The sequence below is a fragment of the Poecilia latipinna genome, unplaced genomic scaffold (assembly GCF_001443285.1).
Source record: "Poecilia latipinna isolate Pla-1442-1.1 unplaced genomic scaffold, P_latipinna-1.0 Scaffold607, whole genome shotgun sequence".
NCBI classification, from domain to species: domain Eukaryota; kingdom Metazoa; phylum Chordata; class Actinopteri; order Cyprinodontiformes; family Poeciliidae; genus Poecilia; species Poecilia latipinna.
Window position 1 is genome coordinate 130,098 of NW_015113223.1, and position 13,826 is coordinate 143,923.

At 41.0% G+C, this 13,826-nt stretch overlaps 1 protein-coding gene across 2 annotated transcripts in view; it reads right to left on the reverse strand.

Moving 5' to 3' along the window:
• The window catches only part of prkd2 (protein kinase D2), a 51,961-nt gene extending 42,894 nt beyond the window's left edge, over window positions 1-9,067 (reverse strand). For both annotated transcript variants that reach the window (XM_015042900.1, XM_015042899.1), the window contains exon 1: window positions 7,524-9,067. In XM_015042900.1, the coding sequence (XP_014898386.1) occupies window positions 7,524-7,844 (321 nt within the window). In that variant the 5' untranslated portion in view covers window positions 7,845-9,067. The remainder of the gene's footprint in view (window positions 1-7,523) is intronic.
• Window positions 9,068-13,826: the final 4,759 nt, after the last annotated feature.

Consider the following 13,826-nt stretch of genomic DNA (forward strand, 5'->3'; position numbering starts at 1 on the left):
TGTGCGCTACCTTGTTGTGTTAGTCTATCCGAAAAAAAAAAAAGTAAATTCCAGAAATATATGTCGTAACATGACAAAATCATGAAGTACCAAGATATTTTTGGAAGGCAATCTTGTTTCGAATCTTGTTTCCTTTGGCGCTCACAATATAATCAGGCAAGAGTATGAATCATTCCACGTGTTCACTCCTCCAAAGCACTTCTTAAAAGAAGATCAACAAATTGCAGAAAATATTAGGTGTTGAGAAAGGAGAAGCAGATGCCAAAAAAAATAAGCAGGTAAGACGTTTTGATGGATCAAGGAGCGAAGGATGAGTCACAGCGAGCAAGGAAGTTGTTTTAAGGGGAGCAGAGGGGGTGAGAAGATAAGGTGAGGATATTAACGAAGGAGGTTACGAAAGAAGAGGAGTAGTAAAACGTGGAGGAGGAGGAAGAGGAGTGGTGTTTTATCTTAAGTACCCTTAGGAAAGGATTTCAATTATGAAGAGAATTAGAATAACAAGAAGAACAGGATGAAATAGTAAAGAAGATAAACTAATTTCCATCAAATTATGCTGGGGCTCATTGAGGGATAGATTGCATTAGTGGCGCTTTATTGTCAAATGAAGACAGACCTCTGTGTCCGCCAACAGTTTGTGTTGGATCAACAGTGAGTGGAGTGAGTGGGACGCAGCCAAAATGGACTTTAGGAATGAAGAGGATGTCCGGTCCTGTAAAAGGCAGAGCACCTCTAGTTTCTAGAAGCGAACGTAGAGAGCAGCACCACGGTCGGGAGAGCGTCATGAAATAAAGCGAGTCGAGGCAGAGTGTTGCTCCTCGGCCGTGGAGTGAATGGAAAATGTGTCAACGGAACACAAGAAGGGATCCTGTGAATAAACAGAGCAGATGAGTCACCCTTTCTGGGATGGTGAGGATGACCGCGGGGTGGGGTAGCAGACACCCAGCTACCTTCAACAAGCCTCCAACAACCCCTCCAAACGGAGGTATTCATGCATGAAAACACGCAGTCCAGCTCTTGTGTCACACTCGGTTGGCAGGGCCAGGACAAAACCGTCTATTGTCCAACTTTCCCCAACTAAAGCTGCGAGCTCCAAACAGGGCAGGAGTTTTGTACTTAGGGGATTTCGGAGGGCTCTCGACCGCATGCGTTTGTGACTTGGGATAAACAGCTTTGGAAAGATCCTGCTTAATACATCTTTTCGTTTGAGAGTGGGTATTTTTAGTTTTCTGCAAAACAAAAACATAAAATTCTTCAAGTTGAACGCAGTCGTTTTGGACTAAGGGATTAGTCTAAATATTATTGCAGTGGGTCATCGCCGCTCATGAATGCCGCTTCCTAGATAAAAAGCCTGACGAATTCACGTTAATATGTGCGGAAAGTTCAGCCAGAGAGACCAAGGATGGACCTTTGAGCAACAAGAAAGCCACGGTTTGTTGGTCACGCAGCACAGGTTTCACTGAGTTTCAATGTAATCTCTGACCCATATGGACTGAACAAGTAATAACTTTAACCTAACAAGCAAATAGCTTAAATATAACCATGGTGGGTGAGTGTAATCACCCTACATGTCATTAAATAGCTGTTAATTGCCTTAAATAGACAGTAGAACATAGAAATAGAAATGGGCCCATTTCATGTAGGGGTTACTTTCCAAACGTAAGAGTTTTGCATTGGTTGGCAGAAACCAGGAGAGGATGGTAAAATCAGCTCTAAGAAGAAATGTAATAAAACCCTACATGCTTTTTTTTTTTTTTTTTTGCGTGTGTGCGCGCGTGTGTGTTTTTTTACCAGTTCAACTGGGAATAAATGTTGGGGTGTCCTATTTTTTTCCTTCAAGAAACTGCATTTAACGTTCTACATAATAATTATGTTAAATACCCAAACTCAAAAGAAAACTCAGGCTGTTGCAGAGTGTGCTGTTTTTTTGTTGTTGTTTTTTTCCACATGACTTAGTTACATTGCCAATAATAACAATGACGACTACACAGAACATGACACATTGAATACTGGTGGATCTAAGCATTTAAAATGTTATGTCCTATATAACATATGAAGAGCAAACCTTTTATATGGATGGAGCCCAATCGACTAAATGCAGCGGCTGCTTTACTGAGGGTGTGTCTGATACAGTGAGGGGCTCACTTACCAAGACAGAACCAAAAATAAATCTCAATTACCAAAGAAAACCACTTAACATATGTCTGTGATAGAAAGCAGATGAAATAAAATTGAGATTTAAAGGCTCTTACAGTTTTCCAAGTCACTGTTTTTGTTTAAAAAAAAAAAAGAAAGAAAAAAAACAACTTGTGTGTTTTCATACATGCAACTCGTCAGCATTTTGGTTGTTTACTTTCACTTCTTCAGAGTCTCGCGCTGTTTTACTAAACTAAGGGAAGCCCAGGCTGGAGCAGGCCTCTCTGCAGTCATGCTCTAATGGATCCCCATGAAAGACATTTTCATCATTATTAACATGTAACATGCTTAGTTGCTTGCAATCGATAGCACTTCTCTGAGATCGTTCGATTATTTTTTCTGTTGTTTCTCATAAGACGACAAATACAAATGTCTTCCACTAAAGAAAAGCTTAAATGTATTTGGGAAAGCTTGTTCACAGAATTGTATATTCTGCAATTTTAAGTCAGTTTGAAGGTAAAACACTCAAACAACGTGACGTTTGTGCGCTTTGCGAGAAAACATCTTCCATACGAAGTAAAACACAGCCTTGCTTGTGGTTAACGTTAAGAGATGCAGCAGAGACCTGAGGCGATGTTGCTTAGGGAACCTGTTTGTTGAGCCCAAAGTCGTACAAAGCCCGACTCCCGGGATGACGGCGTAATGTGCATCACCGGCACAGTTACGAGTGATTTGCGTCAGTGTTGTAAATTTCACAATAATCCCCTCTTTGATCACTGCATTGCGAAATTCTTTTTGGCAATTAAATCAAACAAATATTGGCGCCTTTATGTAAACAATAAAAAAAATACAGCCTTGTAACAGCTTCAATGAAAGCAAGACAACTGCTAAGACATGCAGATTTTTATGACTGACAAATGTTGCCCAGCTTGTCATCTGGCATGTGAGCATTAAAAAAAAAAGTTATCTTTAATTGTATTTTTTTTCTATTAATAATTTCTCATTGTTTTGATGCAGATGCAACACTTATAGTGCTTTTCTCTATGAGTTTACTTTCTTTCTTTCACGACTGCTCGATCTGCCAGGGAAGCTGCTGAGCTGTGAATGTGTGTGTGTGTTGCTGTGAGCTTGCCGCCGTCCTCAAACCCCCTTGATCCCCGTTGATTAATCATAAGACACCACACCTGACCAACAGTCAGCACGGCAGCAAATAGACCCATATTTTCTTTTCTGTGTTTCAAGAAACCACATTGTGAGCAGGATCTGCGCTCTGCCATCATTCTGGGTTATTCTGTCATCAGTTTGGGATTGTGTAGTAATTTCCTACCATTTTTGGCGGCGGTTTCCCCTGAGAACCACCAGTAAATTTATTTACCTACACATTTATCAGTGTGATTGAGGGTCCGTTTGACACCTACCTGCAGCATGATTGTCAGAAAACACTTTATCAGGGGCTGTGCAGATAAACTTTACCCGGTTGAAGCTGGTAACTTATCAGCCCCAATGTGACCCCACAGCAGGGTCAACCATGCTCTTGACCCCCACCTACTTCCTTCCTGCCCTTTGTGGTCGCGTCGATTCCTGACAGCAGTTTGTCACAGTGTGGAGCTGCTGAAGAAGGACCATACAAACTCATCCAACACCGTAGTTTTCATACTTCACTACTCCCACTGCAGGCTCCGACGCACCTTGACAGCAGTTCATGTTTCAGCTCTGAATCCCCATGGAGATTGGGTAAAAGTAACTGTTTTTTTTCTTCCTTTGGGCAAAAGTTTGTCATCCTCTGTAGAGTAACTTTATATAAAATTTTCAAATGAGTCCCTGACCGTGTTTAGGACACGAACCTTTAAACAGAAAACAGTAATTAAAATGATGCCTGAGAAACAAAAGATAATCTTATACCAATAACGTCATTCTGTTGCTGAAATTGTATTCAGATATTCCACAAAAATATACCAAAACTGAAAAAAAAAAAAACTAACTACATGATTCTGGTTTTAAGTTTTAAACAATCTTCGATTTTGCCGACCTCTTAACAAAAAGGGTTCATGGTGCTTGAACCTTTACATATTTTGCTATGATTCAACAACAAACAGATTTTGGGGTAGGATTTTATATCATCAACCAGCACCAAACAAAAGTGCTTAATTTTGATGTGAAAAAAAACCCAACACATTGGCGTAGATCTGTACTCAGCCTCTCTGAGTCAATGCTGCGTAGAAATCTCTTTCACTGCAGGTACAGCTACATAACGTCTTTATTTCCACCTGTAGACTAACTTTTTTACACCCTCTTCTTGTCAGAGTAGCTTACGCTCAGCCAGAGTGGACTTTGACTGGGCCACTCTAACAAACAGCTATTGTTTGTATGTCATACGGTTCAGATTTTTATTTTCCCTCCACTTCACAAATACGTGCTAATTTGCACTGACTTCAAAATGAGCTCACAACAAAATACACTGAAGTTAGTGACTGTTAGCAGTATGACCAAATATGGCAAAAAAAAGTGAACTTATGACTACAGAGTATTAGACTTTTGAAAAATAGATTTTTGTCCGATAACAGTTTAAAAAAAAAAAAAGGGAATTAGGTGGAGAGAACCAGTAATTTATTGAAACACATGTGCAGGGGAAATGCAAAAAAAAGAGGAAGACTGAAGCTGAAGTGAGCTGGACATAACATAGCACAACACAATGCGATGCGCAGCTGTACGTTTAGACTTGTTAACCATAGGCGGGGGAACATGCAGGTGCACGACAGGGAAACACCGACACTGCAAGCTAGAACAAAGCCTGCCGCAGAGAAACAAAATAACCGATTAGCACGGCGGCTAATGCTGGTTGGAGAGAACTGCCACTGCTTCCTGGAAAATGCACATTTGCTGTGAGCTTAGCAGAGCTTCTCTTGGCGAGCCCTGGGCAATCAGCTGATTGTCACCTGCCAGCCTGAGCTATGGATTAAAACCGATATGAACCGCTGAGCCTTCCAACTGTTATGCGTCCTGGAAACGGTTTGGCTGCCATGCGTGCCGCCGGCTCTTAAATGAAGAGTAGATTTCCAAAAACACGCATTGTTTCCTGTTGCACAGGGGTTGTCACTGCCAACTCTTGCCTCTGCGTCGGTGTTTTGAAGTTTTGAGCTTCCAAGTGAAAATGAAAAATTGTGCATGTCATTTTAATAAAGCGCATGAGCGAGGACGAGGAGCCCTGGCATTTCATCAATAGACCACAATCTGTGTCTTGAACACAAAAAATCAGAGTTCTTTTACAGTAGATGATCGCATGGTAAAAAGGTGGGCCCTTACACAAAGTGCACATGTGTTTTATTTTAGATTTGTAAACCATTTTTTTTTACCTTAGCCTGCTGTCTTTCTGTCAAAATCAGCTTCGATGTGGGAATTGGTTTTCTGTTCAACGCGCGCAGTTTTGCAGAAGTTTCAAATATCTGGTTGTTTATTTGAGATGAAGCTGAAGGCTGTGGGGGTCCGCCTGCGTCTTCACTCCTCCAAGAGACCCTCAGCATTATGCTGCCACCACCAGGGTTGACATGTGGTAATGATGCATCACCGCCAAAACAAAAAAGGTTTCAAAAGGTTTGAAAACTTCACTTTACAGCCACCAAACATTCAAATTACCATTATGAAAAACCTTCCAGTGTCGTCTAATAATTTAATCATTTGTTGTTAAAATATTTACACTAAATCAGTGAATGACGGGATATCCTTCGACATCTGGAAATTTCATTGTAGAAGTTAATAACTGACTGGAAAAACTAAATGACTGAAGAATTCATCAAAAACTGGCTTCATGTGGCTTGAAATGCAAAACTTTCTCTGTGCACAAAGTAAAAGGGATTTTTTTTTTCCCCTTCAACTTTAGAAGTGGAAAACCATAATAAACTCATTATAAGAAAGCAGTCCACACCTTCAGAAAGCCAAACGACAACAAACCACAAATAATGCTTCCAAAGAGAGAACATTGGCCTTCTTTTGACGTACATCTCATGAAACTACAGATTCACTGGCTTGTGGTTAATTCACTCACAAGAGGTGAACCATTCATTTTGAGGGCTATGATTCAGAGGTTGATTAAACCCCAAAATTGAGATTCCTGGAAGATTTTATTAATACGTACCACAAATAAATAACATTTTGCCTCGTTTTCTCATAAAAGGCCCACACAGTGATGGGGAAGACGGCTGACTTTCAGTAAATTAGAACATACGTTCAAACGAGGCCCGCTTGTCAGAATAAAAACAACCTCTAAGCATTAAACACACTTTTTTGTTCAGTCCATGTTTCTGTTTTAAATGTGTTTATTCTAATGGTTTGATCTACTGTTTGTAATTTCAAATTTCTTATTTTTAGTACTTGTAAGTGGGAAAATATCTTAACAGAAATAAAGGCTTTCAGACGCCTGTCATTATGTGATTGATTTATAAGGTGCGTTTCTGAGGTTCCAAAGTAAATTTCCAGTTCATCGAATGGGTCTGTAGTCCTTGACTCCCTCCTTAAGAAGGGCATTGCTACAGAAACTAGCTGCTTACAGAAAGCCGAATCTTTGCATATTAACAGAAAGTTGAGTGGAGGGAAAAGGTGAGGATGGAAACACAGTAAGAGTAGTTAGTCACAGTTTTGAGAGAATTGTGAAGTAAAAACCATTCGGGATTTGAGGGAGATTCTCCAGACTTAAACTGCAGCAGGAGCCGGAGCGTCCAGAGCCACCACATTTATACTTAATCCAGGACAGCAGCAGCAGCTGTCCCTTTCCTTGACTTGAGCCAGCCCTGAACCAGAAACAACAGGAGCTAATCATGTCACACCACATTTACGCAGTAATTCCTGCAAAAGAGACCCCAACCAGGTGGCCAATGCATTTACTGCACAGTACATGGACATGTTGTGTTTATTCAATGGGATATTTTTGTATTCAAAATCCTAAAGTGAAATGCTCCCATAAAAATAATATCAAGGTTTGTTTTGTTTAATAATTACTGACATAGAATAACCTTTGACGATATTCTAATGTATTGAGAAGCACCTGCAGATCATTTTTTGTAATGAGGAGGCAGTTTACATAAAGGTCACAAGTGATTTTGCTGTGTTCCTATAAACAGCGACTTCCTGTGCAGCACATGTGTGGCCCCATGGGTAAACAGCTGGACGAAACCCATCAAACGCCCGCTCTGCCTGCTTCACAAACCCACCGCGGATGCAAAGCTTTCTTCCTTGCAGAAGAAATGTTGGAATTTCTACCATTATTCAGACTTTTGTACATATCCTTACTTTTTTGTTGTTTCAAAACTGACAGTGAAAAAAAAAGAAAAAAGAATCACTCAAGAATCACTCGTTTCACATGCAAACTTCCCCTCTCTGGTGTTCCCATGTCTTACCTTGGTATCAACAATGGAGCAGGCCACCTGCTTCACATACGCCAGGTCGGCAGTCTGGGGCAGCAGGACGGATTCCCTGGTCAGGCCAATTTGGATGATGAAGGACACCCCGTCTGGATTGCAGATCATTGAGGGCATCGTCATCCCAACGTGTCCTGCTGTCGGGTCCACCATTGGAAAAGGAGCCTGAGGAGGCATAGAGGGCATGGATATGGGGGGTCCCGTCTGCATCACTGCTGAGCCGGGTGGGGAGGCCCCTACTGGGGGGAAGAAGACCTGGGACATTGCCCCTGAGGGCATGCAGGGGCTTGCGTTAGCCATTCAGAGTCCACTGACTCTCCCCGTGAAGCTCTAAGCATACACAGAGACAAGCACACACCCTGGCGAAGTGGAGTGGGTTCTGCGAAAAGCCACACTCATTCAAACTGTCCTGTTGGGAGAGAGGGAATATGGGTGTCCACACACTGAGCAGAGAGTCCCTGTTCCCCCCTGAGTCGTTGGTCTGCCTCCCTCCAGAGGAGCGAGGAAGAAATTCTTATCCAGGAAGCAGTTTCACGTCCTTTCAGGCGCTCGTTTCACGTCGTCTGACTTCTGTCATTCTTCAAGCATGACAGGCATGAGAAAAAGACGCACCGAAAGGGAGAAAGATCTGCCCCCCCCTCCCACCATTGCTGTTGTTCCACCTCCACCTTCCTCCTTCGGCTCGGCTCGCTCCAAAGATGTTGCTCTGCAGGGTAGAAAGTCCAAAGCCAGCCGTGAAACTCCCCCAGCCGTGGGCCAGAGCAGGGGAGCGAGAAAAAACAATGGCAAACTTTGTACAAGTGATCTGCTCCAGGGCTGGGTAACAAAATGGCTTCCTTGAACAGGAAACCGTGAGAATGAAAAAGGCCAAGAGGCTGCACTCCTTTTTACAAGTCTTGCCCTGTTTCACTTTCAAACCCAAGTGCAGGCTTCTTTTTGTGCGAGAAAAGCAGAGACACAGAGCTGGCTGATGTGAGGGTACCTCCCTCCTACCCTTCCTCCTGCCCTCTCACCACAGCAAAGGAGGAAGTAACGTGACTGACACCACCTGAAGCCAATAAACTTCCAGTAAGTTCCACCTTCTGACTCTAAACTCTCAACATTTCCCCCCCCGCCCCCCCCTGCCCTCCCTTTCCTCTTTTCTCTCCTTCCACGGTTTAGGGTTATTTGGCTTGCTCCGTCCCTCAGACGAGGTCAGCACAGATCCTCTTACACCGCCTGAGGCGAGGGGGCAGCTCCGTGCTCCAAACACCCTCCCCATCACTTCCTCATCCTGCTCCCAACTTCCAATAGCCACTTTCCGTCCCTCCGCAAAGTTGCGCTCCCGCGCCGTCGTCTTTCTCTTCTGTTGATCAGACGCACCTTTCGCAGACCGCAGCAGGCAGAAAACCACGCCTGCTTGCAGAGTTGTTTACATCCTAATTTGTTATCAAATTTCATTAGAACAATCTCAGTGGGCAGGGAACGCCGGGGGACGATGGCTTGTTGTAAACAGAACTGAACAGAAACGAGGCTTGGTGAGCAGTTATCACCATGGCGACGGCTACTCGGTGGTTATCTAATCATCTACCAGAAGTTTTGTAATTTGGAAAAGCATCGGGTGTTGAAAACAGCAACGTGTTTTCCCTCTCAGAGCCACTTGTTTAATCTATAACATTGTTCCGGTGCTCAAGCTTTCAGTTCTAGTAAGAAAAGTGAAACCAAACAAAGTCCTGTTTAGGTGGCTTTGCGATAGAAGACTTCAAAGTGACAGCTGCTGCATGTGATCATGTACTACTTCTTCCGTTCACCACTAGAGGGCACCGTTTTGTGCGGTTGGAGATGTAAACATTTAAGCCACATATATAAGACATTATGTCCGTCTGTGCACGTTGCTAACATCAGGTAGGAATGAGCATGTGGAGCTAAATTGTGACTAGTTGTTGACAGCATGCAGATGTGTTTCACACTTTATTTTAAACGTGTATTAAATGCATGTTTCTCTCCGGTTGCGTGCTTTCTGAAGCCATTAACCAGTTTCTGATGTGATTCTAGCTGGATATTTGATTACTCTTCTTGGAAAAACAAAAAAATCAAACGAAAGAAAAAAAAACTTGTTAGACTTCTTATGTTGGTTTCCAGGAATGGACTCAGTAACAACTAGTCCTTGACTTTACTGTAATAGTTTTGAGGTAAGTGCCTTGGGAAAGCCATTCCTGGAGTTATTAAAGTAATAAATTAACATTAATTCACTTCACCCACGGCTAAACATGTTTTGTTTTCAGCTGCTCAGCTGAGATTAAAGAAATGGAAGGTGGTCCTTCTGTATGACTCCATCCGTGATGCATGATGGTGAACAATGGTTTTCTCAAGTCTCATTTTCATTTTTAGGTGCTCACCAGAACCTATTTATTCACACGTTTTAGTTCCTTTCACTCTTTTTTTTTTTTTTACCTTTTAGCGCACTTTCAGTCCATGCAAACGCCATGGCTGTTCATGGAGCCTCGGCCGTTCCTGGAATGTCTCTTGACATCTGAACCAGTTTTGAGTTTGGTTATTCTTTCATGCTTTCATGCATAATAACTTGATCATCTTGGAACTTTCTTTTGTTTAGAAATGTCTGCAGAAGGACTATAAATCTAGGTTTCTTTGTAGTTCTCACATGGATTCTTTTGAGTTTTCTCATTTTTCTCAGCAATGGTTCAAGAAATAAGTGTAGCCAAACTTTTTTTTTTTTTTTTTATCAGAATGTAAAATTAAATTAATGAATACAAGAAGCAATAAAAAAAATTAATACCCTGCAGAAATCCAGGTTAATTTCTGATCACCGCTCTCCATTGTAAAACATCAACGTCAACATAACCTTCTGTGTAACACGCAGAGACTGTTCTTATTTCACTGTACAAAATTTTAATTTTTCATCTTTTCTTCCTTAATGACATACAACAGGCGACCCCTGTAAACAAAAAGAGTCATTTGATACAAGCCAGAATGCAGTTAAAAAATATATAAGACAAAATCAATAAAAAGCAGGTCTCTTATCCCTTGTAGTTAGAGGAAATTGTTGGAATACAGCTTTATATGATGTACAAAATATCACACAGTGATAAGTTGCTAATAAAAAAATAAAAACACAAAGAAATGAGAGTCCTTTACCTTGGCCTCTGACTGGTAACAGATTATTTCCCCCCTCCCCAACATTATTTTCAGCATTTTTATTTTGCTTTTTAACCGTTTTGCCATTTTTTTATTTTATTTTATTTTTTTTACAAGTTTTACATCAACCTCATCATTCACAAGTATGTCCTATGTGTAGCAAGGGGAAAAAAAACGACTCTCTTCTGATACTACAGTATTTTTAAATCTTAATAATCATATTCATTTTTTTTAAATGAAATGCAATAAAGAAAAACAATGAAATGATCGACATTTACAGCACATAATGGGTGAATCTACTCATCGTCTACAGCCTGTTTCCGGTTTCTTTTCTAAATGCGTCACTGATTTGTCTTCACTCCCCTCAGAGAGGAGAGAGGGAACAACTCAGGGACGGAGGTTTCGATTCAGGCGACGGAGCCACCTGCAAAATCTTTCTGCACCCCCATCTGCTCATTTCTAAACTAAGCATTCACTTTCAGATGTAGTGCAAGGTGGAAGTAAATAGTAGTTAAGTATAGGAACAGAACATTATGACCTGCTGTGGGGCATATCTTTTTTTTTTTCTTCTTTTTTCAGATTTATGTCAAACTAACAGCAGTGACATGTTGTCTAATCTCACACATTTATACAACACCCTGTTTGCACAAAAAATATACAGACTTATAATTAATTCTAGCATTGAAAAAGAAAAAAAACATCATTTTGTGACCCTGTATATCAAGTTTTATGGGTCTTGAACTGAGGGCTGCTTGGGAAAAGGCTAATTTCACCTAAACCTGATAAATATGTTTGTTTGTTTGTATGTTTGTTTTTAGATATCCATATCTAATCTAATCCGGAGGACTTTATTTACCGGATGTTAGATAATCCACAAGACATCCGGATTATCTAAATGTGGTGAAAGACCCAGCAATGATTCCACATCTCTATTTTAGTGCATGTGTTCTCCATCTTCTCCTCGTTTGTCAACATCTTAGTTTAGCTAGTTTAAACCCGACGCGGTTGCGGCTCCTCGCGCCGAAAACATTGTCGTATGCCGACAGATTGTGCACATTCAGAACCAGATGATGATTTGCAGAGATTTGTATAAACGCAGCGAAGGAAGAGACAGATGTGAGGAGTTTCAGAGGAACTGTTTAAACCCAGGGGATCGCTGGGTTACGTTCAAAACAACAAGTCAGCGAGACATACCAGGTGTCACCAGCATCGAATAACACCCACACTTTTCTTTTTTTTTTTTTTACATCAATACTTTTTCCCCCCTAAGAAGAATGTTTAGTTCAGAGTTTTACACGTATCAGCATATTTGTGCTGGACTTTTAAAGACTTATTTCAACCATTCTTCACTTGGGCTGACCCATAATACAAGATAAAACTTCAATGAATTAGAAAAGAGAAAGCAGGAACACAAATTTAAATTCATTGTGGCTTTTCTCAAACTCCACTATATATATATATATATATATATATATATATTTTTTTTTTTTTATTTTTTTTTACGCCGGTAAATATTAAATTTTTGAAAAGGTCCTCATCTCAACAGTACTGAAAATATATAAGCTATGCTTAAAATCCAAGTCTATGGCAGGAAACCAACCGACATGCAGTCCAATGAAAGTCGAAATAGACTGCAAAATGCTTGTGGTCAAAGTGTTATTTATTAAGGGACAATTACCAATACTTTAGTTTTTGAGCCTATCTGTGTTGTTTTGATCATGTGTGGTTTAAAAAAAAATCCACAATAAATGCAAACTTATGCCCCCAAACCTGTTTTTTTTGTTAAGTTATCCTAAAAAGTAAAAAATAAAAAAAAAATAAAAGCATTAAAAGCTCACAAAAGAAAATGATAATTTTGCTGAGTGTTTGCAAACTTTTAACCAGAAGTCAACATTTTCCCTCGGATGCCTCTGGAGGAAGAAGGAACCCATCTTTTCATCTTCAGCAGAAAGCTGAATGAGTTCTGGTGTTTCTAAAATATTAAAAACCAGCAACAAAACAACCCAGAAACTGGCACCGCCTTCATGAAGCTCTTCTGAAAGCTCAAAATGACCCTCTCAGGATCAGACCTGCACACCCTGAAACAATCACAACTCTTCACATTCCTCAATCAAAACATTAACAGCGACGGCTAATTCTGAAACGTAGCCACAGCTAATGAAATGACACAACCGAAGCGGATTAAAAAAAGTGCCGACAATCACACCGAAACACGATAAACAGGTCCCTGATTCTGACTCAAGACTGATGAGGTCTTTTTGTAGCACCATGGTTTAAATAGTGCATTCACAAACACACAACGCACACGCACACACACTCCACTGTACAGTAAAAAGCACCAAACGGCAGCATCTGTGCCATTTGCCGAGAGCGCAAAGGCCAGGCTCACACCTTTACAGCCTACTGATTTCAGCTGGGGTCCTATAATCTCTATCTTCGGCCGTGTAATGTAGTGTGAGAGTATCAGTTTGAAATGGATCATGACTGTGGGAATCTGTTGTTTCAGGGGCGGTTTATTTATTTATTTATTTTTTTGCCTTTAAACAGCAACACACAGGAGAAGACGCAGAATCACGGGACGCCACACGGAGGAATGGAACGAGATGAAGTGATAAGATATTTAAAAGTAAAGCTATTTGTTTACTGCTTAGTGTCTCCTGATATCACACACAACCGAGGTAAAACATTCTCCTATCCAAAACGTGGAACCGAACAAACACAACCTGCATGGATCCTTTGGAATGTGAGATCATTTCCAAAGCAGAGCCTGGATCGGGTGTTTCTTCTGAACCCTGTTGTTTGTCTGCCAGAAACAATTTGCTCATAAATTCAAACCGAAGATCAGAAAGGACAGGCGACGGCGCAGACCTGTCAGTGAAGTGTGGGTAGTGTGTCAGCAGCGAGAGCGCATAAACGTACACGACAAGGTGCGTCTTAATAAACACAGGCAGAATGGAGAGAGGGCGAAAACAAGCTGGAGAGTGTAGTGTAGAAAAGTGTGTGTTTTTTTTTAAATATGATTACTTGAAAACAGAGCAGCCATAACTTTTTAAGTCGTAAAAAAGCAGTACAAGATATGATTAGTATTACAAGAAGTCACTGAGGCATCAGAGAACTGTGAGGGGCAGAAGAGGGGACGGGGGGGAG